The sequence below is a fragment of the Saccoglossus kowalevskii genome, chromosome 19, assembly GCF_978046115.1.
Source record: "Saccoglossus kowalevskii chromosome 19, keSacKowa6.1, whole genome shotgun sequence".
Lineage (NCBI taxonomy): Eukaryota > Metazoa > Hemichordata > Enteropneusta > Harrimaniidae > Saccoglossus > Saccoglossus kowalevskii.
Window position 1 is genome coordinate 20,346,915 of NC_140659.1, and position 26,835 is coordinate 20,373,749.

The 26,835-nt window shown below is 33.7% G+C and overlaps 1 protein-coding gene across 3 annotated transcripts in view; it reads left to right on the plus strand.

Annotated features, from left to right (window-relative positions):
- Positions 1 to 26,835, plus strand: part of LOC100373897 (RNA-binding protein Musashi homolog 1-like) — an 83,395-nt gene that overhangs the window by 31,830 nt on the left and 24,730 nt on the right. For all 3 annotated transcript variants that reach the window (XM_002741803.4, XM_085493955.1, XM_006825314.3), the window contains exon 2: positions 22,548 to 22,588. In XM_002741803.4, coding sequence (XP_002741849.1) covers positions 22,548 to 22,588 — 41 coding nt within the window. The remainder of the gene's footprint in view (positions 1 to 22,547; positions 22,589 to 26,835) is intronic.

Here is a 26,835-nt window from a genome sequence, read left to right on the forward strand (position 1 = left end):
TGTTTGTCCTTACAAATTTATGTTTGATGTTCTTTGATTATTAAAATGGATGGTGAAGAAAATGTGTTTTATCGGCAATTTCATTAAAGTGTTGCCAGTTGGGACATTGACTTGTCAGAATAAATCCAGTGTGATGGTTTCCAAATTATATACACTGATTGAACAGTTCATAGTGAAGCAGAATAGTTAACTACATGTAGTAATGATGTGCCTTATTAATGCGATTTTATTGATTTATTATGAAAACGATAATTATCATCTTGTTTTGCTCAGACCAGCAGCTTGAACAGATGTGTTTTTATAGTCTTAAAGAAAGAGGGAAAAAGGATCCCAAATTGAGATCTCGTAATGAAGCAGTAATTTGAATTCCATAAAGTTATCCCTGCACACTGAACAGATGCTTTTCACTAACCTGCCTTCCAATATTAAAGCAGTCTGTTTTGAAGATAGATTGTGTAATATTTGGTATACTTGCATACATTCCAAGAAATCTTTTGAACAACTGCATCATACATGTTATAAACAACTGGGTATAAAATCAATATTGTTTCCTATCAACACTGGTACATGCTTTGAAATGAGCATCCAGGAACTTTGACAGCGCATACTCTTCTAGCATATTCTCATTTGGTACTTGCATTCATTGATTTCCTTAACTCCTATGGTTTGTATGTTCAGGGCAGATAGGATCCTGACGCTCCCTAGGATCTTTTTATGCTCCCTACTTGTAAGACAGTGTTGGATTACATTTGACTTTTAAAAAAATTGTTACCGTCAGGCGTTTTAAAAGTAGTAAATGATTGAATGTGTCTCAGTTTTCAAATTTGAATGTCAGAGTGAAGTTGTGATGAATATGAAATCAATAATTATGCTACGAGATCTCTGCCTGTGTCGAAGTTTGTTAATTCTTTGTTTGTTAAGAGATAGTGTGGCTGCAAACATGTTCAGTGAGGAATTCGCGAAATAGCAAATTGTGTGTAATTTTGGCAGAGCTGAATCCTGGCTCTCTATCAGGAATGGGATAATTTTTTTCCTGGCACATTCTAACTTTGACCCCACATATTCAGACTGTTTCTATACTCTCCACATGCTAAGATCTCTAACATGAACGCAACCAATGTCTGAAGAAGGTAGAACTAAATGATTATATCAGTGGTGTTATAACATGTTATCAAATGCTGTGAAATGATACAGAGATGGCAAAGCTTAGACAGGTGTTGAGTGACGTGGCGCATTGACATTTCTGGCTGTAATGGTAGTCAAGACTTTTAGTCTGGGGCTTATACTTCATATTCTGAGGACACTTAGTTCAAGGTCAGATCCTTTGAAAATGCTTTGGAGTGACTAATTAAACTGTCTGGAAATTCATGACTACTTAGAAGTGAATCATTCAGATGGTGTACCAAGGCAATGGCCTTCCTTATATTTGAATCCTGTTAGTCAGGTTTGAAGTTTCAGACACCAAGGTGACCACAAATTTCGACTGGATTCACTTGATATTCAACAGTTACTACAATTGGTTGCAGCAAATATACAGGAGCTGAGTGAGTATTTATAAGCCGAATATTCACTTGTGCAATAAAGCAAAACTGAACTTGTATTTTCAAATTGTACAACTTCGTTTTAAAATTGCATGGAAAATTACTAGTTATTTCGTATGTACTGTCATTTGCCTCAATTGCTGGAGTAAAAGCTCTGTATGGTTATTAAATATTCACTCGTTAAAAAAATAGGTATCCAGTGCACAGTCGATATTCTGTGGTTCACAGCAAATGTTACGTCCATTTTATACTCTACATTGATGCAAATACAGCATCTGGTAATCAGAAATGCTGTTATCCATAAATTGTTGTCCTCTTCTTTCTGGAGCCTTTGTTATCTAGAACTAAGGGAAGCCAAATATAAACTAAAAAGCCCAGTGCAAGCCTGCAATGAAACTTAAGTCAATCAGTAATATCAACTGTACTTCCAGTCATTGGAAATGTCATCTTTTTTTGTAACCTATGCTGACAGTACAGTTTCATATTAAGGCATGCACTTTTACTATGGTAGGGCAAATTATATAAAGGAATTATTTAATTTGTATTCCTTAGTGTTTTTGTAGTCTTTCTTCCAAACAACATATGTTATCTTCATCAATTTTGTGTAATTTTTTGAATTCCACATGTCTGGTTTGTACTGTAGTGTTACTTTGTAAGGTTTTAATCAATATTGAATGTACCATAGCTGAGTGAGTCATTGTTAGTAAAATAATTTTCTTTTTACTGTACCAGTATTTATAAGCCGAATATTCACTTGTGTAATAAAGCAAAACTGAACTTGTATTTTCAAATTGTACAACTTCGTTTTACAATTGCATGGAAAATTACTAGTTATTTCGTATGTACTGTCATTTGCCTCAATTGCTGGAGTAAAAGCTCTGTATGGTTATTAAATATTCACTCGTTAAAAAAAATAGGTATCCAGTGCACAGTCAATATTCTGTGGTTCACAGCAAATGTTACGTCCATTTTATACTCTACATTGATGCAAATCAATGTTCTCTGCAGTGTAGGAAAGATCAACTTGTTCCTGTCAATACACCCTTGATTAAGATTGTCTATATATACATGTACCGATGCATTCAAAACTTGGCCTGCACTATATTACATTTATAAGTAATTACTGGTTCATACCGTATATGTGTAGTCCTCCCGCAACATCCTGTTTTTGATCACAGCCTGACCTAACCACTGCTTTAACTCTGTGTTATAAATGGTGTTTGATGAGAGGCTTCAAATGACAACTAGCATTTATAATGAAATGGGGAAATTAATGGTCTATGACACGAAAAGCTCTATAATAAATGAACAACATGTAGACGAAAAAAAGGAGAAAAGTGCTTGAAGGCAAATTGAATGGTGTGAATGTGTTTCAAGAGCTCAGTGTTGATGATGCGATGATGTGAATTCGATTCAGATGAATGGAAATAGATGTTATAATTACGATTTTCAGACAGTTTTAATAATATTTATCATTACATCGCACATTTCTCTTGAATTTCCTTTTACTGTAAATTACATGTGTAGATACACACGATTGGCTTCTCTCTACTAAAAGGATTGCTTCTTTCCTCTAAAAAGGATTAGTACATCTTGGTTAATTGTGCGGTACCAGTCTTTAATGTGCCTGTGAAAAGCCAGGTTCCTCACTATCAAAATACCCAGATAAGGTATTTTCAGTCTGAAATAGAAAGTTTTATTCCCCATTTTGGTACTTCACAGTTCCAAGGTCATTTGCTTCCAGAATGCTGTTACTACCCCGGTACATAAACATTACGCATAGCATTTCAATGAAGTACTTTCTGAAAAAGCACCAGATTTTGAATGCTTTAGTGTGCATCACTGCCATTTTTTATTGCAACCGTTTATCATATCTTCAATGACCTGATACATGGAATTTGGTTTCATTTGTTATTATTGTGCAAAAATCAAACGAAAAATGAAAGTTTTCACTAATTCGTGTAAAGTACTTGGGAACTTGAATCTTCATATAGATTCACCTCTTTTTCTGATGTTTGGTGGTGCAGTTTAACATTGGAATGAGATTGAAAGGCAGGAAACAAATCTTGCGTGACTGGACGTGACATTTCTCGCCTTCCTTGTCACTCAGTTGGTGTGAATTCTTGATTGTTTTGCTGTCAAATATTAGATAAATTCATGAAAGATCATGTATTATAATAAAATTTATAATAAAATTCTGTATCTGTAAATATCCTTTTATTGTCCACTGTGTTTCAATCTAAATGTATTAAGAGAATCGTCGTGCTACTGTATACATAAGATGTCATTCTAGTCGGGGACTTGAGCTGAAAATAATGACAATGTCAAAAGTTCTTTACTGGTTCATCTGATTGGCTATCCAGCCATAGTACATAATTATCTAGCCAATCAGACTTGATTTCTGGGTATGACGAGAGACTTTAGCTTACAATTACTTGACTGATGCTTAGAGTTTTTCGTTTTAATCCATTAGCAAATGTGAAGATTCTTTATGTTCGGTTTAATTAGTGGAAAGTAGAACTGGTATTTATAGCAGCATTCAGGCATGGCTGGTTCGGTTTCAATCTTGATAATACTAAATTGCTGCTGCTAACCTCTTGTAATGGTCTACTCTTGATTCAATCATCAGACACTTGTGTTCATGTATACTTTTATCACAACCTGATATGTAAAATACACAGATCCTTGACTATTAAATTGCAGTGTTGTGGTATACAACCATCTTTTGTTCTTGTGTACAGGACCTGAATGATTAATACAGTTTATAATTTATTAAAATTTATTATAAAGCTTTACAGATCTTTAAAATTTTGTGTGTGAACTAAACTCAATTTTGGTTGTATTTCGAACGAATAATTTTGTTCTTTTAGTGTGCAAGTTTTTGTCAGGATATTAATTCACATAGAAAAGGTTAACAAATATAAGTATAGTTGTAAGTTACTTCAGTGACAAATATGTAAATCTGTTAAATGTACTGTTAAGAATTCAAATCTGGGCATGTTTGTATTTTGGTTGAAACTGCACAATATGGAAATTTATATGCAGTGTATGTCATCAGGCGAGTGTCTAGTGTTGATTTTTTATGTGCGCAACAATGATCGAATATAGATGAGATAAAAATCTTATGTTGATAGTTTAATAATATAATATACTATAATATATATATATATATATATATATATATATATATATATATATATATATATATATATATATATATATATATATAGGCTGCAATGTTGTCTCTTTTGTACCGATACATCAGTATCATTTCTTATCAGGCTTTCCGACCTCGCTATCAAACTGTACTTCATTTCCCACTGCTGCTTTTTTTCTCTCTCTTCAGCTCTTCTGGGCCCAGACTAATATTGATTAATGCATGAACAAATCTGGCAGACTCTGTTTTCCTGTGATGTAAACCGATAGCTATATTGAAGGAGAAGCTGCTTTCTGCTTTAACCTGTTTTGAAATCTGCACAATTATATGTGCATCCTATGAATAAGTCTTGCAGAATATCTGAATTAAAGAGCATCTAGTGTATAAATTGAAATCGAAACTTGACGAACAAGAATGAGCGTACCGAGAGGTTTATGGTGATGCAAAATGCATTATAAGCAAACATTTAAAATAACAAAAAATTCTAAAAATAGTACATTGTGCTATCAAAACAAAATGCAGCTTTCAATTCTCTGATACAAAATGTTTTTGATACAAATAACAAATTATGTATAATTCATATTTCATTATAATTTAATGAGTAGAGAGAAGTCTGGTCTGATCTTTGTGAAAGGTCAGAATAAAGAGGTTTGTGTTTAATAGTGAAGCCTAATGGGAAATATCAGTACTGAATCATCCCATCATATCCTCAGAGAGATGTATTGACTGTTCTAGCTGAACAACATATAAGCATGTAGGAAAAATATGTTCTGATAATGTCAGTAAAAACTGTCAATGTAAAATACAAGAAAAAAGGTATATTCACTGTATTTAATTTTCATTGAATCGTCCCTCAAGTGAAAATAAAGTATTTCACAATACTAATTTTTTTAGTGGCAGACTAGCAATGCCAACCATTTTAATTGCTCTTCAAAACATAAATAAATGAAATGTATGCGTGTCAATATTGTGCTATGCTACGAAAATATAACTGCATTATGAATGGTGAAATATGTACATTCAAATACAAGTTAAAAAAAATGTGAACTTGCAAAATATTACCATGTGCATTCTATGCTTCAGTGAAATAAATTAGATCAGGACCATTGCAGGTTTGATTCTGACAAAAAAAATGTTTTCAATCTTCTGGCTATAATCCTTTTATTTTTTTATTTTTGGCCATTCTATCTGTTTCTTCTAATTTTTTGCTTGTCACCAATGGTAAATTACATTTAAATTTGACTGTATTACAGATTATGTTACTTTCGTCACCGATGGCCAAGTCTAATTTGAAACAATGAATTATTCTGACAAAATTGTAACCCCGCAAAGATAAATTTAACCTTTTCATACCGTCTTTCTCACCCCAATGTTCCTGCACTTTTTTCTCATTACAATATATTACACAAATCTACGATAATTTTGTTAACCCCCCCCCCTTCCTCTTCAATCATCTATGAAAAACATTGTCGTATTAGCCACTGTGGCTAAACTATTTCATCCATAGTGGAATTTCAAGCTTGTATATTCAGTGCACAGTAAATTTGTGCTAGTAGCTTGATATTATATGCTCATTAATATTTAGTTTGGTCGACGTTAGTCTGTGGTAGATTTAAATGTTAACAATCTTGTATAGTCTGCCTGTTAGGAATTTTACAGTGTACCTGGTTATATCAAGTTAGCAAGTTTTTGAAACCTAGACGAGAACTTAATCATATTGAGAGTCTCTGAAGACTCCGGGATGTAAAATATTCATGTGTTCAACCTTTAATCGATATGTGTATTCATCAAATTTTAATTCCAGCATGTCTTCGGTTACTATATCTTTGATGCATAATTTGACAATTGGTGTCTCTTCCAATTTTGTTTCTTTAATTCTCTCATCAAATGTTATTTTTTTATTTTCATAAAATTTTAACCTCTTTGTATTATTTTATAGTCGGCTCATAACAACCTCGCTTTAATACAAGGAGTTTTCCCAAATAAAGAAAAGCTGTTCTAATTTGCTTTATAATCATTACTGTCATGATTCAATATTACAGTATCATTATCAGTCAGTTGTGCAAGTTGATACAGGCTGTACATCATATGGTAGAAATCTCATCCCAAATCTGACACGAGTTGACTATAAAGAAAATCACTGTAGCTTGCATTGCTGAAACTTTTGTTGAAATCCTTGATTTTTTGGGGGGAAATAATTGTAATCAGTAACTTGTTGCACAATGTCCTGTCAGTAATTAAATTCATTCATTCATTACTTTACATCATATCACTTCTAAATATGAAATACTGTATTTCAATACTGTATATTAATAAAAGATTGTATTGACTATTGTATGAGATGGGAATTAAAGATGGGAACAAAAAAATTAAATTAATACAAAATGAGTTTGAAAATTGATCAAGATTCCATGCATATTGGGCACCTATAGGGAGTTTTTAATTCATTCATGTTTTTGCAATCATTGATTATTTTTCAATCTTATTCTGTATATTGCCTTTTATTGGCATTCAACCCTTTCACGTTCTTGGTTAGCTCATGGTACACCTTGACATAACTGCCAAACTAGTAGCAATTTTAGTGGAGTTTAGAAATGAAAATCTAAATTCATGCAATTCTAATCTTAGTAAGTTAAATTGACTCATGGAATCCATGGAGTTGTGAATGAATTTGCTGAAATTACGACTATTGAGTACGTTGATCTCAATTTTCTTGCTCTTGTCCATAGTGTGTAAATCACTTGGCTGAACTGCATCTCATTCCCAATTTGTGTCCTATTTTTAATGCCAAGGTCAATGATCTGATGTTGTACAACATACTTTAGTATTTATATACTGCAGCAAGTCCTTGAATTTTAGTTTAAAGGCTGCTCATTCAATATTTGAATGGAGACTGATTAGAAGCTTAAACGTAATTTTGATTTTTCTAATGAATTGGACATACCAAGGCAAAAAAAAGTGGCATTTTCAATTCCTTTGAAGCATTTTATTTGAATGTTTCTTTGATGGGCAAGTCAAAAATGATTGCATGTTCAGTGGTATTATGATCATTTTATGTAGTGAAGCTGAAGGCGTTTGGTTTCAGATGCAATCAAAGATTGACAAATATGGAATCGCGTGCTACTTTTAATATCAGATGTTCTGTTAAATGAAGCAGCATAATTGCTTTGCCATACTCAGGATAATTTGAGTTATGTCTCCAAGACGTTGCATTTTCATTCTTCTCAGTCTCGCTCTCGTCAGCAACGCCATGTTTAGTCAGTTTGAGCAATCCTCATGTTAACAAATGGAATGAAGACCTGTTTTCCATACTCTGTTCTCTATTTTGTATATTGACGAATGAGTGTTTCCTAATGATAGGTCGAAATTGCTTCTCTTCTTGATCTGATTTGCCCAATCTTGAATCTGTGATTACTATTGCAGGTATGGTAAGTGTTATGTTTCGGAAACCGTGCACCAACTTGTCTTGCACTGCTCACAAGAATAAATAATTCATACTTTCATCTGTTTCACGATGTGGCCACACAGTGTGTCTATTATTAACTTTTAGTGGGTGTAAAACTAATCTTCTAGTCTATAATCTCAAATGTTATGTACTGATTGTATGAGCTTTAAATGTCTAGATTTCAAAAGATGACTCCCACAAATCATGCTGATATCGATTCCTTGAAGTACCATAATGTTTACCAAGTTATGGTAGTTACCTTGAGACTGATTTGGGTCTTTGTCCCAACTTGTTTTTCCTTCTTGTTTTGATTACTTCTCTTCAGATGTGTTTATGGTCATCCTTTGGCTTGCTTTATATTTTTAAGTATGCTTGAAATGTAATAGGAAAATACTTGTGAGTCCATAAAATGCTGGATTTCATTCAAAAATCGCTACTTTGAGATTTTAATTATGCCAAGACTTCTAAAATATCTGATTTGATTTAATAGTGACAAACTGTTACATTTTGCCATTTTTTTAAAGTATTTTTCAATATTTTGTTGTGATATTTTGGACCAAATGGCTATACCGGTAATTTCTTATTGTCTTGATTAATATTTTTGAATTATTATTTGGATTTTAAATCTGTGAACTGTGATGAAAATTGACAGTGGAAATTTTACAGATGCCCTTGAACAGGGACTTTTGTCGTCAAATTGCCATCAGATGGTGAAATTTCTAGCAGTGAAAATTACAGCATGAATATAAAAAACGCATTGTTTATAACTGGCATTTTTATGGAAAATCACTGTTTAGCATGTTTCTTTCAATTTATTCAGAGAATTTCTCTTTAACTTATAAATTGTATGATAAAATTATTTTTAAATTTTTCACTGGTTGTGCTCCGCAACACAATAAAATAAACAGCGGAACTGTTTGCTTTGATGTGTGCAGCAGCGCAGTAAAAGACAGAATCAATAGCCGCTATAATCACTTTGGTCCACAGCTTTTATTAACGCAGCATATTTCAGCAAATAAAATAGCTTATTTCATTCAACCAATTTAAATTTTCATAATGAAAGGAGACATTTCTTGCGTGCGATTCTTTCAAATTTACTGCAATTGGGTTAAAATAGCACTACCTACAATGCGTAATATATAAAATGTATTGAACACAAAGAAAATAAACGTATTGAAAGATAATTTTTTTTTTTATGCAATCCTTTGTTTATTTATTTTTTTAGATCTCTGTTGGAATGTTTTTCTCTAATGCAGACTTGCGTCAGTGGGGGCGTAATGACTGTTTTACGAGGTGTAATAGGTCACCTATGTTTAAGTGCCCTGATATGGTGAATATTGAATAGAACAATAGACAATAAGTCATGTGTTGGAACAGAAATGAGTGCAGTACGTTGACCTGCAACATTCATCGTACCGATGCCCATAATCTGGTCGCATTCGGCTGAGGGTGTGTCGCCATTTCTATTTTTGTAAAACCTTTGATTTGTCCAAATGTTTTTAAAGCTATTACTCTGAAAAGTGTAGATATACATGTATATAATAACAGTTACTTAGACTAGCGTGTTCAGTAATTCAAGCATTCCTATTATAAAACTTAAAAAATATTAGTTTCTAAAAATCAATACAAATCCTACATTCGTTAGATTCTAAAATGTATACTACATTCACTATGATACAATAGCACCACTGATTTTAGAGACGTGATAAGACGCAATTTATTATCGCGTTTCTTTATAACTTGCTTTATAAAATGAACTCGGCAATTTTTCGAAAAATCTACTGATATCACGTTGTAGTGGTACATGTATGTAATTATTTGTTTATTTGGCTTGAAATTGTCCCTCCCCAATATATTGTTACAGTATTTACTCCAATAAAAGCGCACTTAAACCAAAAATTATATTGTTTGTATGCTGGATCATTAGATTATTTTGACCACAGATATTACCTCTGTGATTCACTTAAGTGCATACGCCACTAATATCCAGTAAATACTGTGTTCTATATCATTCTTGCATTATTCATGCATAGTGAAAGCTGGGTCAGTTGTGTGTATCTTTCTCTATTTTTATTGATCTGTCGCTTTTACTTTCTAACATTAATGAAGAATGTTAACTAGATTTGAAAGTAACAGAGATAACCGTCTGTCGCAATGAATCACCTTGCTTTCTTATCAAGGACATTTTATCAGTCAAAAGGTTGTGCTTATAATGCATTCCTTGAGGAGAGGAATCGTGACCGAGGTTGGAAAATTCAGCATGACTCACTCGGAGAGTGTTAACACATATGTCCAATATCGTTACATGTCCTGCTTAAGGAGGGAGCTGTTTATCTATGCTGACACCGTATCTTGTGTCTGCAGCGTTGATGTTAGTTTGAAGTATAGAAGCGTAATTCAACTTCTATTAATGTTCCAATGTCGTTTCCAAGCGTGGAATCATTTCCGATTACCCAGATTGTCCACGCTCAGGGATTTGTCACACATGCTGACTTTATCCTTAGGTCTAAGTTCTAATTTTGCTAATTTCAATCCGAGCAAATGTTTCCTGTCGGCAATATTTTCACTCTACTCTCTGTTACATCGCTGAGTTTCTCATTAAAATTTTCCATTTTGTAATTCACCCTATATTTAGTGAACTGTGGGGAGCTTAATTACTGTAAATACAGAGAAAGCTTAGTATGTAATTTCGTTTTAAAAGACTAAACATTATTTATATCAATAAAATCACATGCAATATGGACTGACATTAAGTTGTACAGTGTAATACAAATGTAAAAAGTCAAATTTGGATTAAACTCAATCTTATTGAAAATAATTTTAATAATTGAAAGAAAATTATTTCACAAACAAATTAAATGTACAAATACAGTGAAATGCATAAAGCTTAGAGATGTTATAAACATTTTATATACCATACTGACTGGTAGAATTCAAAATCAAGAAACGATATGGCGATATCATCACAAGTTCTAATTAATGTTAGTGAGCTAGTTCAACATCCAATCAGCCGTGGTTATTATGTCACTTGTAGGCTTGTACCAATCATCCTTAAATGAAGTTTCTCGACAAATAATTTATCCCAAATTGTAAAACGTTCATAGTCTAAAGTAGAAATGGAGAAAGCCATCTCGGTAGTCTTTCCTCATAACCTTTTTTTCATGTTTGTGCTCAAATAACGTCATTAGTTTTCTCAGCTTGCTTCACTCAATTTCCTAACATAAGAGCATCCTGTAGACCACTTTCCTCATACCGGTATAATGTCATTGTGTGATATTTGATAATACAAATTCTTGAGGCTTCCTCCATTGTACACAAGTCATTTTCTACTCTGTTTTAATAATAGATGTTTTCTATTTCCACCACTTGCTGTTTTCTGTTCTTTACTTGCTTAGATCCTGTATTATTGCACGCATGTTTTTAGAAAAGTCATGTAGCGAGGAATAAAATGTTTCATTCTTAAAATGTTGAATCATTGAACATGTACCGTACTCAATTCCAGCTGTTTCCCTGTACCATGCAGCGTTTCATCTTCATATTGAAATACTGTACTTGCTTTTTTCAAAGCACATATAAACCAAAAATCCCATATGTTGTGTGTTGTATTTGACATACAAATTTTGCCTGTAGAAACACACTTGTAAATGTACCGGTACATTGCGTCTCCAATAGAAGCATATATAAAACAAAAAGTGGAGGTGTATATACTGAATCATTAAAATATGACTTATTTATCAGTGTTATTTATTCACTTTGGAATATATATATATATATATATTTGGGGCAGAATTGTTCCTGAGCTTTAGAGTGTGTAGAGCTTCAGGCATATAATATGAGTACTGTAAAATCTGTATTAGAAGCCGCGGCTTCTATTAAAATGGTACAATGCAACAGAGGGGATGCGGCTTCTATTAGAGCATCTACACATATGAGAAATGATGAATTTTTAGTTCTCAATTATTCAAATAGTAGGGATGCAGCTTCTAATACAGATTTTACGGTAGTATGTTCTCTGTTATAGACTAGGAGGATAGTGTTCTCTCAAATGTACGATTTCATGAATTGTCTGTTGTGAATGACCTGGTAAAATGTTTGATATGAAAACAGGTTTGTTTCTTAGAATTTTCATTTTACATTTATAAATTCACATGTACATGTTAAAAAAATAAATATAAATCTAAAGCAAACATCTCATGTCGGATGAGAACACTGGTTGATCTAGTCCCACCCACCTGTCCCTGTAACAGGTGAGTGTGTGCCCAAGATGCCATTTCAGATTCAGTGAAGATTGCAAAAAAAGGTGTTTCAAACATAACAACAGAATGTCGTATCTAAGAATGTCGTTGATGTGATGAATAATAGATGGCCGAGAATGAGTTTGTGAGGCATTCATATGAGATACGTTGGTGAACAATAACGTTGATGGATTTTGTACTGTAACATTGATCAGAGTAAAAAGTATGTATACAATTCATTTCTTAGTGACCTCATTTCATCTATTCATCATGTCATCCCCATGATCCTTGTTTTTCGAAGGTGTTCTTTTGTCAGATAATCTATTGTCGGGTTTCAACTGAATAAAGGAACATTGTGTAAACAGAGGCATCTTTGTCATGCAGTTAATTAGAAATTAGTTGTGTACTTAAACTTGGTCTTTTGTGTTATTTGTTGTACATTCATTGTATGAAGATACAAATTGCTTGAAGTTTGATTTGAATGATTTTTAGCACATTTGAAATGGCCAATTGTTTTCACCTTTCTATTTTATTCTTTACTAGTTCAAATTTAGGCTTTTTAATAATGTCCTGGTGGGCATGGAATCACAATTTCAGGACTACTGCTATATACCCACAATCATTTGGAAAACTGACGAATCTACAATTATTTCTTACAATTTGCACATTGATATCATCAAATATGTTGCATAAATAGTCATTCTAAACACCCATAAACCGAAAATGTATTGCATCTCATAGTACGTACAACTTTAATCAGCTGCCGCTTGATAGTACTGCTAGAAATTACTGAAGATGCCCACAGGTATGGTTAGAATAGGGAGAACCACAATGCATTACTTTAGAAACTCAATTCTTCCATAGTTTTGCTTATCCAAAGCACAACCTTCTTTTCACTGCCTTTTACAATGCTACCAAAAATAGAATTCCTGTCTCTGTATATCAAGTATTAAAGTAACCTGACATTTGTTTACAAACATTTGCATTAGCAGTGTTTACACATGTTAACTTGGGTACAGGTAGTAGCTAACTGTCAATAGTGAACAATATCTCACTTCTACCATCAAACTCAGACTGCTATCAAGTTACATGTACTTGAGTTACTGGTACTTTGAAATTGCAGTTAACTTGCTCTTTTGGTGAACAAATAAAATTTATGTATTCCCAACGACATTATTTTTAATCCACTCTGATATTAAACTGTCTTCCCTTTTATAGACTTTATTAATGAGTGACTTTCACTGCTTGTTCTTTCGATATCATACAAAATCTGCTATAGTCCTGGTCATGCACAGAAATTCTCTTATTTCATTCAATTTTATGTGTAGGTTTTCATTTGAGAGTTTATCTCCCCTTCCTGACTATAGTCTAGTACTACTTCATCTCAATTACTGCTAATAAAATTTTATTTCAAATGCCGTAATTGGTGATTCTCATGTCTGTTTGTTTTCCCGTGCTGTTATGTGTATTAGTTTGGCTTATTAGAGAAAATATATACATATATCTTCAATGGTTGCCTTTGAACAACAAAGATACAAGTCTGAATGGAGAAACAAATTTGTATTGGTTAAAGAATTATGAGCATAATGTAACCAGATGGTATAGAAATAAGTCTGCTTTGAAACATGCCATGCATGTCATCTTGCATAATTCATAGATGCCAAAACTGAAGACTTGAGTAGCCATGTTTATCTTGCATAACTAATATTGTATGCATTTTAGTTTTTTCTCTGAAATCGGACAAACAAAATCATGCTTCATGAAGTTGAATTTGTGTGCGATAAATTAGACTATTGGCAAATTATAATGGAAAGGATTTGTACAGTTTTGTGTCAGTATCTCCCCTCTCCTCTAACTCGGGCCTAAGATTTGAAATATGGTGAAAATATCAAATTATTACATGTTTTATCCAGACCTAATGTAGTGTGGGTACAAATTCTCATTCCCCCATCAGTCTAGTACGATCTCTCCTGTATGTATTTTAGTGTTACTATGTGACACAAGTGAAGTGCTTTGTGCTCAGAACTTGAACAGGTGGAAGGATCATTATGTTAGTGGTTCTTGTTTTATGGTTTGTTGTATTGAGAAATGAAAAAGAAATGCTTCACACTCATTGAGTACTTAGATTTTCATCCACTTAGAAATATGACTTTATAGGATCTTGGTGCAGGTTTGGAGGTGTGATCTGAGCCTGGTTTACTTTATCAAAAACGTATTATCATTCCTTTTTTGGAAAGTAAACATGTTTTGTACATTGTATGGATTCATAGATCCTAGAAGTACTGTAAAAATCTGTATTAGAAACAGCGACTTCTATTAAAATGGTACAGCCTTTATTAAAACATCTGCACATACAAGAAATAGTGAATGTTCTTAATTTTTTGAAAAGATTGGGTTTAGCTTCTCAAAGAGGTGCGGTTTCAAATAATGTTCCACTTCATATCTGCACTCTCTACTTTATAATTATCAAGTAGACATTGGGCCATTCCTGTTTATATCAGTCACCCCTTAGAAGCAAAATGCCAAAAATGTATTTCCTTGCATAAAAACATTCAAAATGAAACTTAGGAAAAGTAGAGCAGTGAGATTCTTGCTCCAATCTTGGCATTTGATTGGAAGAGTTTGAGAGATGTGTAATTTGGGAGTTAAAGGAGTACAGTCTTATGATTAATAGCCAATCCAGTGTCAGCAAGCTAATTAAAGTGTCAATGATAATATAATAGCATTGATATATGGGAGAAAGTGTCAGGTGCCTATGCTGTAGTAAAACTATTAACATGCTTGTAACAGTATGATAATGAACCCAATAATTGGTAGACTCTGAAAGGAAGTAAGGTCATCAGTGCAACTCTTATGATTGGCCAAATGGAAGAACAAATAGTCTGGGTTGCATTCATCAATAAATTCTTCTTGTGGCTGGCCTACTTTGATTGAGATGTACAACGTATCTGTGTTTTCTATTCCCAATGAGCTCGCATATGCTTCATGCATGGGTGAGCGGTTTTATGCTGCATACATTTAACATGGTGTAAAACTTGTATTTTTAGCTAATCTATAATTTTGCTAATTCTAGGTGTAGTCAATGAAATTACATGTATTAGCACTTTATCTAATTGAGGATTCTGATAATTCTTTCTTTGAGTCAAATTTGCTAAAATGGCATGTAGCTATTTTAACATTTTACTAGCTGCCCTTCTCTGGTTCATTATCACTTGTGAGAAAGACCAATTAGTCTAAATGCATGTTGGTGTGTAATTTGCTAGGAATAATGCAGCAGTGAGAATGTCTATCAGTAGTTTAAAAGACATGGTTTTAAACGTTGATTGACTTCAATTATATTCTACTTCAGTTTCTGACATGGTTTTCCAATTTTGTGGATGTTAATTGGATAGTTGTAGGTGACCACCCGGAGATGTCAAGGGAATGTTGACTGGTTTGTGCTGTGAAAGTTAACTTTATCCTTCAAAACTGAGGCCAAATTCAGCTTTTTAAAAAATTCTCTGCTATCCAGTCTACTTTACAAATAAGACTTGAACCATCTTTTTCTTTCCAGTGATCACTCTCGGGGTGAATCAGATTAAAATAATAATCCAATGTCATTTTGGGCATAGCTTAGTGTCTACTGATCCATAGTCATGTCTGGTATGCTAAGCAGCTGTGTGGTTTCTGTTCACATATTTGGCATCGCTAATTGGACAGTATGATCTGACATTGTCATTCACTGGGTAGGTACTAGGACTCTGACCTACTTTATGATGTCTCCATCCTGTGCTGCTCAGTTTAGTTGCAATAATAAACTGAAGGAAATAAGGAATGTTGATATAACTTTTTAGGTCTTGCTTGGAAGAGATATTGGTTTCCAGATTTTCTGTAATCTAAGGGTTTGTTGTTTTGCCTGTAAAGTAAATGTTCACACATGGCAGCAACATATTACTGAGACGGTTACTGACGGATTGTGTCACTCTTTAGGATCAAGATGGTAATGCAAATAAGTTGTTGTGATTCCGCTTAGTTTTAATGTGATTTTGTGGTACGTTCACCATATTGAAGGATGAGGTAATGCAGGCATTGTTGCTGCTCCCTGCAGTTGTGTATGCCCTAATTGTTACCCAAAACCTAGTGTTATCAGTGGAAGGATATAATATTTAAGGATAGTATATATGACAGTTCTATGTCTTGCTGCTGGATTCTATATTTAGGTATTAGTTTTAAGCTGTCTGCCATCTGTTAGCATGAATTCACCAGATTTCTGTTCAAGAAGTTTTCTCATTCCAGAAGTATCATTTTAAAAATATCTTTATTGATGAAATTCTTGTAAATTTGACTAATTAGCGAAGATAGGGACAAAAGGGAAGGAATCTTGTGATCTGAGAGAAGAGAAAAAAAGATGAACATGATGGGGTGCATACTGATGATGTATGTATCTTTTGCTAATTGGTATCCCAGTGTGTGGTGGTGGTGTTCAAACTGTGCTAACTATGTGATGTCGACTGCCACTTAGAAGCTCTAAATTGCAACATGTAGTGTGCATGGTCAGATTAGAGTACTGTCATTCACTCTAAGAGTACAGCAAGTGTATTGTAATTTCACATACTCAGAGGTTCACTTGTCTCAAAATTGGCTTAGGACATTTTGTCACCATGGCAACTAGTATCATGGGACATTTCTAATTATTTGCCATATATTTGAGTGTAAAACGGTAAATTTAACTGAAAACATTGTCTGAACAAAATTAGGACATTTTAAAAAATACCAGCAAATTATCCGAGGAGCATCTGACTTGCTGCATATTACAGATCAATCGAATTAGCTTCATAACTACGCTATTGACTTGATATATTAAATATTGTTTCACTTTAAGGAATATATAATGTTGCTCCCACCACTCAGTGTAGTAATTGCATAATATCATCTCTAGAAAATAACATTAATAAAATAGCACCAAAAGATGGTAAATAAACTTAAATTTTGTATTGACAGATTTATTAGTTGATTTAGAGGTTCCATTAATAAAAAATTCCCAGATTAATTATGAAGCAAATCTACTTCCTATATAATTAATCATACTCCTGTAATTGGGTGTAATATAATAACGAAACAAATTATAGATGTACATCTTTCCTTGTCAAGAGATTTCTGATAGTTCATATATTATCTATGTTTGGTCTCTAGCCAGTTACTTATCTAGGATCGTTATTTCTGGTTCTATCCCAAGTGATTTAATTAGGGAATCTGGAAGCAGTGTGCTTTGGCTTGGGAAATGTGGCTAATTTGTAAAAGAGCTCCAGGTCAGAGAGTAGATAGCCTGCTGAGACCACCATAATCTTGTGTAGTTTCTAGTTTGTTTTTATAAGATCTGAGATTGATGACTTGAAACATTGTGAAGGATGCAAATCTTTCCTCTTTACTTTATCATCTGTCATCTCTTAAAGTCTTCTGGTGATGTATTGATTTCTCATCTGACAAGTTTAGGCTGTGTTGAAGTCTTATCTGTAGTTCTCTGTCACTTTAAATCTCATCTTTCATGGGTTTCTCTTGACAAGTATCCCCAGGAGTCAAGCTTGGAGTTTGCTAGTTGCTATACTACTGAGTGTTTCTATGATGGCACCAGTTGAATTTATGATCAGATCTTTTCTACGAATGTTTGAACCGAAAAAACGGTTTATCGTAATATAGACGGCAGTGTTCAGGACTAAACTGAGTCAGGTATATTGAAAATTTAAGCGGAGAGTCGTCACTCATGCATGCATCAGGTGGCCATAGCGTGTCATTGCGTTCTTAGTGCGTGTTATCATCGTTTGGAACTCAATTCTTGTGCGTGCGCAGGTGACAACCCTCCCGCTTTAATAATGGTTACTGGTTTATTCATATGTTTTATTATACAAAGTCGATGCTATCACGTTGATTGTGTACTTCTAGATACCCATAAACTTGAAATGCAAAAGAAGTATCTTTATAAATGCAAGTTTGTGACTGGTTAGTGATGTGCGTTTCAAGATCTTTGTTATTGGACCAAGTTGGGTCAAACTATCATCAACAGGAAATGACTAACTAATACTGTGGGACTTGTTTAATACCAATACAAGATTTAATTTCCTTTCAATTTATTTGATTTAATCATATAAATTGCATATGACATTTAGAAAAGTTATCAAATACAAAATAAGCATGTAATAAGAACACATTCACTGGAGCTAATCTCGGGCATGGTCTAACAGCTAGTAAATATAGTTGTTGTGACACTTGGGGTAATCAATTCGTTGCATTCCCTGTACATTCTCTATATTTTTTTTATTTTGATTATGGCTGGTCTTGTTTGGCAATCGTCTTGTTCATTCGAGTTATTTGAAAGTTACCTGTTTCAATCCTATAGAAACAATGTACTCTTCAAATGAGGAAACTAGTATACTGCATGCATACATGCAATCAGCACACTAAAGTAAAATAGTTTGATCCGACCAGTTTTTTAAAGTCTTTGCTATCTTGTGACACCATTGCAAATTGTTTTTTTGGTGTTGAAAACTGTATTGCAATAATAGAGATGAAGAGACTTGTTTCTTTGATGAAAGAAAGTATTTTATACATGTTGTGGTATTTCTAGTTGGCTGTGGAGTAGGGGATTATTTTGAGTGCAGAAAGAATGCGATTGTAACCTTAAAATAGCTCAACGTACACACAGCTGAAATTGATCTGGAGTAGTAAAGCAGTTTGCAAGTCTCTGAATTGAAATCACATTTTGTAAATTCAGGTTTTGTCTGAGTGCATGCACGTCTGATACTTACATGCTGCTGTCAGCACTTGGTTTAAAACTCTGCATCCAGGTCATTGACAATTTCATTTTAACAATCGGAGGTGATCTGTTTTACATTTGTAACTGGATAATACGATTTTTTGTTGATTCCATTTAAATTCACCCCCCTAACCTACTGAAAAAATAAAAAATACTGAACAAAAAAAGAAATGACATCAGGAAGTGGACATATGTGGTTTTCATGACTTGGCGTACATCCATTTACTAAAACACTGCTGCAAGACATCCATCTAGCTAAGTAACTGAGTTGAGTTTTCTTATCCTGTGCTGGAGGCATGGATTGCCCATCTGTGCACTCTGAGGTCACTGGAAACATAAACAAAATTGAATGTTTGTTTACATTTTGAGGACAGAACCGTTTTATGCATGGAAGTGAAAAATTTAATTTGCCTATAGATGCTGTTCTCAACATGGCTCAGTGTGTGAGATCATGCTTGTGTTCTATTACAGAGGGGGTGGGGAATAGGTTAGTAAAAATTGTTATTTAGAATTGTTATTTAGAATTACATCTCGCCATGCTGCAATAAATAAATTATGTACAAATATTTTGGTTTTTTGGTTTTTTCCTGAAAAAGTAATTATAATCGTGTCAAAATTTTCCTTCGAATATACTTCTCTCAAAGGATAGAAAACTGGTACCATTCTCTGCTCTCTCCCCAAAAAGACAACATAGACTAAACAAGCTATGTAAGAAATACTACACTGTGGGTAAGCTGTAACCCTTGGCCCCAGTAACCAGCTAACTGTTCTTGGATGGTCCTTGTGTTTCTCAAATCTCATCTTGGACGGTTTAAGTATTTTGTCTGAGAACTCCATCGCCGGACAAGTACCCTGGAGCTTTTTTTACCCTTAAGAGTGTTATGTGAAATGGAAAAACAACCAATCCTGAGGTATTGTATTCTTGGTTACATTGCAGCGTAAATCGATCCATTCTAGTAGTTCGATTCAGTATGATGTTTTTCCACACGGTTAGTCATTTCAGGTCTTTCAAAGGATTTGTCTTGTGCATACCAAACATGCTGATTTTTGATCAGTATTCAATTTCGAATCTACAATATGAATTTCTTTTGATGCTGATTTTAATTTACATTGCTTCATGACTGGCTTTACGTTAATTGCACTCAATTAAAAATTTTAGAATATTTACATGTATGGTCTAGTTGCATGAATTTTGCATGACTTAACAATCATGTCACCTGATCTGATCACGTGACCATAGCTATCTCTGTTTGGACAAGTAGCACAGATTGTAGCACACTTGACCCTCCTGAGTTTAATGTAGCTGATTTGTATCATTTCCAATCAATGAACCAATTTAATCTGCGCCCTAATGACTGATTACTCAATTTGCTTTCTACATCATTGTCGTCGTAAGACAGCATCCTTTTGTAAAATGAACAGTAATATAAAAATCAGTTGCTTGTTAAATTACATAGTAGAATAAGTTTGGGACATGTATACAAGTTAAGTAGTTTGAGGGCGCTGTGCATATTGCCTTTTTTGTTCCTAGGTCCAAAAATCCTAGATCTTTGTGTGTCTACAGACAGTTGCCCTATGGAAATATCCTCAATGAAAAGACAGAAAGCAATTCCATCCTTGTCAAGATCATGGATATCAGCTGTCATTTTTAACAAAATTAGCTTTGTCACCTTTTGAAAACATTAATAAGCAATTACATCATGTGTGCAGAAGGATGAAAAAAAAAAAATGACTATCATTTAAAAAATAGAGTTGAAGTTAATGGTAAAATGGTTGTAAGGTTCAGACTGTGTCGTGATTGATAATGAGTTGTGTGATACCCCTAAGATGTATTAAAGATTGTCTTGTCACTGCTTAATACATCACTGCAGGCTTCAGTCTGCCATTCGTTGCTCTTTCACTCATCAAATCCCCCAAATGCAATGTAAATGTTCAATTAACATTACTGTGTTGTCATGACCATGTTAGAATATTTTAGAAACAAGAATAAATTATCAATTATCGACACCTTTTTTGTATATACAAGTTGTCTGGAATAGGTTATAAATTTTTGTTGGGAAGACTACATTGGTTAGTGCCAATTGCTGTATTACAATCCCTTGTGACATAAAATGAAATCTTGGTTAAGAGTGTGAATAATTAATGTTCTTGACTTCGTGCTGTCAGAAATAATACTATATGATGTACCAAAATGATTTATGTCAAAAATGTAAAGAGATTTCTCAGATTGTGTAATGTGGTGAACAGTGTCAAGGTTTGCTTTTAGAGCAGTTTGGATGTCCTATTTCATTAGTAATGAGTCATTAGTCATTAAAAATTTATAATGAAACTTCTTTATTGTGTTATCTGTCCTAGTTTAATACAGTGCTTACAGTAATGCAGACAAAGTACTTTTATAGTGTTTATTTTTAGCTGATCCACTGTACATACATTGTAACTAGCCTTCCCTGCAAGATTTCTCATCTTGTTTGATAAAAGTAAATATATCATGATATGCCGTTAGACGCTACGCGTTGGTTGATACTCAGCTGTACTGTCATTGTGCATACTTTGAAATATTCTTGCAATAACCTCATATTATCGAATGGCTAAAAAATTCAAATGGTTGACTTGTAGTTCACCTTGAAATTGTATACATTTTGTGTTAAATCAAGATATTTTGGAACATCAATATTGTCCTCTGAGTGCTCAATTCTCTAGACTTTGTTTTAGCTACGAGTGAAATGTTTCCATTAGGAACAAAAAAAGTACCAGGATGAATGACCTTTAGCGGGTCATGAAAGTGGTTTATAGACCACCATTTGTATATACACGCATATACATTTGCTTACAGTAAGGGACTGTTGCCACCGTGTGCTGCCAGGGTTTTTATTTTCTAAATTCAATAAGTGAAAAAAAAAAAGACTTTTAGGATTTAAATATTGATATAAAATGTAGAGCTGTTCAGAATGGGACACAGCATAGTCAATACAATCAGGATTGTAATATCTTGCAGCTGGTGTGGCAAGACATGGGCCTTTATGGACTAGTACTGTTAAGCCTAATCTTCTAGCAAATCTATTTACTGGATTAAAATTTGGAAAACAAATAGCAGATCAGTAAACAATATAAACAACATGTCCAACAACTCCCTGGGTATTGCAGGGATTGACGGCTTCACCAGTAAATATTTTATAGACTGGGTGATGTTTATAAATATAATTTTGCTTTTTGTCCACTTGTAATGCCATCATTTTCTCTGTTTGACATGCTTTCTGTTGTTTTCAGTCTGTTGAACTGCGCTTGTCACAACTAATCAAATTATTACACATTTCTTCATTCATTATTTCGTTAGAGTTCATCACTTACCTGGAATTTCTTTTTCTCTTGTATCTTGCAGAAAACTTTTTGTTGGCGGGCTTAGCTGGGAAACAACACAAAGTAAGTATTCCTCTCGTATGGTCACCAGTATGGGTCAAGTGCAATAAGTACTGCTTTCAGACCAGGTTTGTCCTGGAAACTGCATGTCAAAGGAGGCCAACATTGCAATTGGATTTAGTTTGTGTTAAAGTGGTTGCACCATAACAATGTAAACAAAGTAAAATTTAATCCACAACTAGGCTGTTTCTACACTAATACTGTAAACTGCTTAGTTTTAACTGCTAACAATTGTTGGTGATTTCAGGATTTGTGAATACTAAACTAAAAGTATGACAGTCCAGGCTGTTGTAGGACCCCAGAGAAATTTTCACTGCTACAGAATTTTTGCTGCGAAATTGAAGTGGTTTACAGTATTTACCATGTGCATTGTGGTACTCCCATGATGCATCTTCTATGTAAACAATCATGGGCTTACTGAGCCCACTTTCTAGAAGCATTTGATGTCATTCTGTGTTTCGGTGCTAATGGTTCTTTTGTGTGCCTTTCATTTGATTATAATTTTCAATTTTACAAACACATTTATTTATTATGACCATTCATGATAGTGACGTTATCAGGGTCACGTAGCGATTGAAAAGATGGACCAACCCCGCGAAAACAAACCTGTTTATAATTGAAAACGGCATATCTTCTAATTTTCAAGTTGAGTGTTTTGTAAAGCGATTCTGTTGGCCACGCAATTTAATATTTTATCAGCTATTGCCTCCAATATATAAAGTATTAAAATTTGAATACAAGTTTTAACCTGAGGAAGTACACCAACTGTATATTTGAAACTTTCTTCCATGCTTTAATTTTCTCTCCAGCCGAAAAATTGTTCAATTTGCATTGCTAAAAATAATAAGGATCTGATTATCTGAGATATATCACGCAAGTCCTGCCTGAAGAACTCTGATTTTGAGTGTTGCAAAATTCATGATTTTAAGAAAAAAAATAGAGTAGATCACATTATTTTGTTGGATGTTAAAGTACGTCTCGTGTTTCAGCTGCAACATGTGCGAGTTACAACCTGGGAAAGAAAAAACACTGAATTACTAGTTTTTTTTAATTATAATCAATGATTATATAAATGAACCCATATATTTAACTCAACATAAATTATGTGCATTCTGATTTTGACTGAAATGTTTAATTATCTGAGTATTTCAAGTCATTTTGGGCCATGTGGTATTTATAGCTTTATGGCGGTTTCATTTCATTTTGCTCTTTCACTCAAAAATTAAAATGCATTAATGCCGACATGCTTTGAAAGCTCTACAACCTGTTGCCATCTGGTGAATCTATTTGCATTTTGAAAGCAGTTTAATGGAATCCCCTGACCTGAAAATTTATGGTTAGTCATCACTTGTGTTTTCTATGTTGACCATCAATGGTCCCTACATGATGGATAGTTGAAAGTTGCTGAATGTAACCCTGAATTTGTCAAGTGATTCAAATACCAGAACAATGCTGCTTGGAGTCACTTGGAGCTTGTATCGTAGCCTGACTTTGCATGGATTATTCCGACTTGATCATCAATTTTATATATATATATATACCCCACAGGGTTTTCTCTTCTTACCAATGAGACAAATGGCTGATTTGATTTAATCTTTATTTAAACTTGATAAATTCAGAGGTAAGAGTACCTCTTTTCATGAAGGTGGAGTGTAAGAAAAGTACTGTTGAATTAATTTTCACTGAAAAGACATTTTGGGTGTTTTGTATGCAATTTATTTTCACTGATATTTGACAAGTTGAATGTAAAATATAGGAAAAAAGGTATATTCACTGGATTTTATTTTCACTGAATCATTCCTAGAGCGAAAATAGTGGAAATTAATTTCACGTGAAAGTAAAGTATTTTACAGTATTACATGTCATTAAAATAACAAATACACGACTAAAAATTTATAATATTCATTATAATATTTAAAAAAAAAAATTAGGTTAAGAGTTATGAGAATTTCCTTCAATTAGTCCATGAGTTACTTTATGGGGAGGGGGGGGGGTGTTAAAAAAAAAGCTCTAGTGCTGCAGATAGCAATTGACAACTCAAAATCTTAAATGCAGCAGTCTGTCTGTCTGTAGTATGAATCTAATAAGTGCATTGCTTTTAAACAACTGAATTTTTGCACCCGCTTAAGGCTAATTACAAATCTCTCGGCGAGTTCTTAGTATTTTAAAAACCTCAATATGACATTGTCTTATCTTAGAAGCCTGTAGATGTTTTAGTAGCTATCTGCTGCATGTTTTTATCGCTGTGTGATGCTGCTGACAAAAACTTGTTATCTCAGTCCTGGGGAAAGTATATACATGTAATTACTCCCACCAGTGTTTTTTTTTTTTTTGATAAAGGCTGAACAAAATGTCTTGACTATTACAAGCTTGGTTTCTGCCAATGGCGAAATAATTCTAGATCCGACCAAAACCAATGTCACTTTCACCATCAATAGCCGAGACAAAACAAAACAATAGCAGAGACAAAATTATTCTCATTTTTTGAAAGTCATCAGCTTTTCAAACATGGTATACCTCACTGAAAAGAATAATGTAATTGATACTACAAGCAAATAAGTCTTTCTGTTAGAATGTTTCTATTTGCTACATCAAATTCCATAATGTTATCTTTCGTTTGCCAAGTCACTAAAACGAGATGAAAATTGGCTTGGAGAAACAACGTAGTATTAGTTACCATGGATACAACTATTTTATTGCTAGCGAAAACCCAGACAAGTGTACAGCATACAGCTTATAATGCAGTGTAGTTGTTTCAGCCCCCCCCCCCCCCACAAGATGTTACCAGTACTTCATCTTTTGCTTGCAGCATGCTGTTCTGCATTGGTTTAAATCCCGCAAACTCGTTTTTATGCCTTTTGCGATTTCTATTACGACACAATTATAGAAGTCGAATAATTTTGAAAATGATCAAAATGTACGCAAATTGTGTGATGTATTGTAAGCAGTAAGACTATTGTAGTAACAAAAAAAAGTGTTTAAGCTTTTAATCATACAATAGCCATATTCCGAAAAGAGCGGGCAGCGAATTAACCAAGAAAATTTTTCATTGTACATAGCCTACGAAAAAAGGGATTTCATGTCCAATTCTGCTCTGTGTAGATTGGTGAAAAAAAAGCCATTCACACCATTGCTAACAAATTTGTCTGTGTCAATAAAACTTCATTTGAGGGATTTCATGTCCAATTCTGCTCTGTGTAGATTGGTGAAAAAAAAAGCCGTTCACACCATTGCTAACAAATTTGTCTGTGTCAATAAAACTGCATTTGAGGGATTTGTTGTACTGAATGACAAGATTACACAAGCGAAACTGTATTAACGTTTTATTTCTACACCTCTGCAGCAATTCATCGCTAAGTCGTTGAAAGGTGTATTTCTGTGTTTCTTTCTCATTGGGATTTGCTGCACAGAAACGCAAACTTGCATGCCAGATATTTGATATTTATCTGTGGAGATGAGACTAGAAAATTATATTCATGTTTCGCAGACTCAGAGAAATATGTTGGGCTCCAAGAAGGAGGTTTATGATGTAAATGATATCCCTTGTCATGATTGACACTTGGATGGTTTCCTGAAAGCTACTAGTGATCAAATGAGATAGCTGTATAGGATATGAATCTAGTTTTTTGTCTGCAGGGTCACCATATGTTGCAGTTCTAATGCTGTGTGATCATAGTCCGAGATTCTGTTTGATGAACTTCCCTGAATTCTGTTAGATGAAATTCCCTGAATTTCAATATTGTACTTTCATATTGATACTACCGGTACTATTGTTGCCGCTTGTTTTGGAGCTTGCTTTCCTGTATCAGTGTTTGTAGGTATATGATGAGATAATCTTTCATGATCAGATTTGGTTTTCAATTCGTCCAGACAGGCACGACTCCTTGCACACACTGCCTGTAACGTAAAGTATTCTATTTCTACGCACATTTTGCTTCTTAACCAAGAAATTACAGATTAAAGTGCCATTATAATTGATGACAATGTTAATTCAAGAAACTCAAATCAATTATAAATTGAATGTTGTATTATAATTGGACATTGCGGTTCTGTACTGAAACCAGTTCTCTGGAGACTATAAAATAACCTAGGACTTCACTTGGGAATACATTATCTTACTAAAAAATGTTGACCTACTAACTTTTATAAAAAAGACGAGATCCCTACAACTATGAAAGTAAAATGCTTGTCATAAGTAATTTGGATTACAAGTAGAAAAAGTAGTGCAATTCTCCTGTGTGTGGTCTATT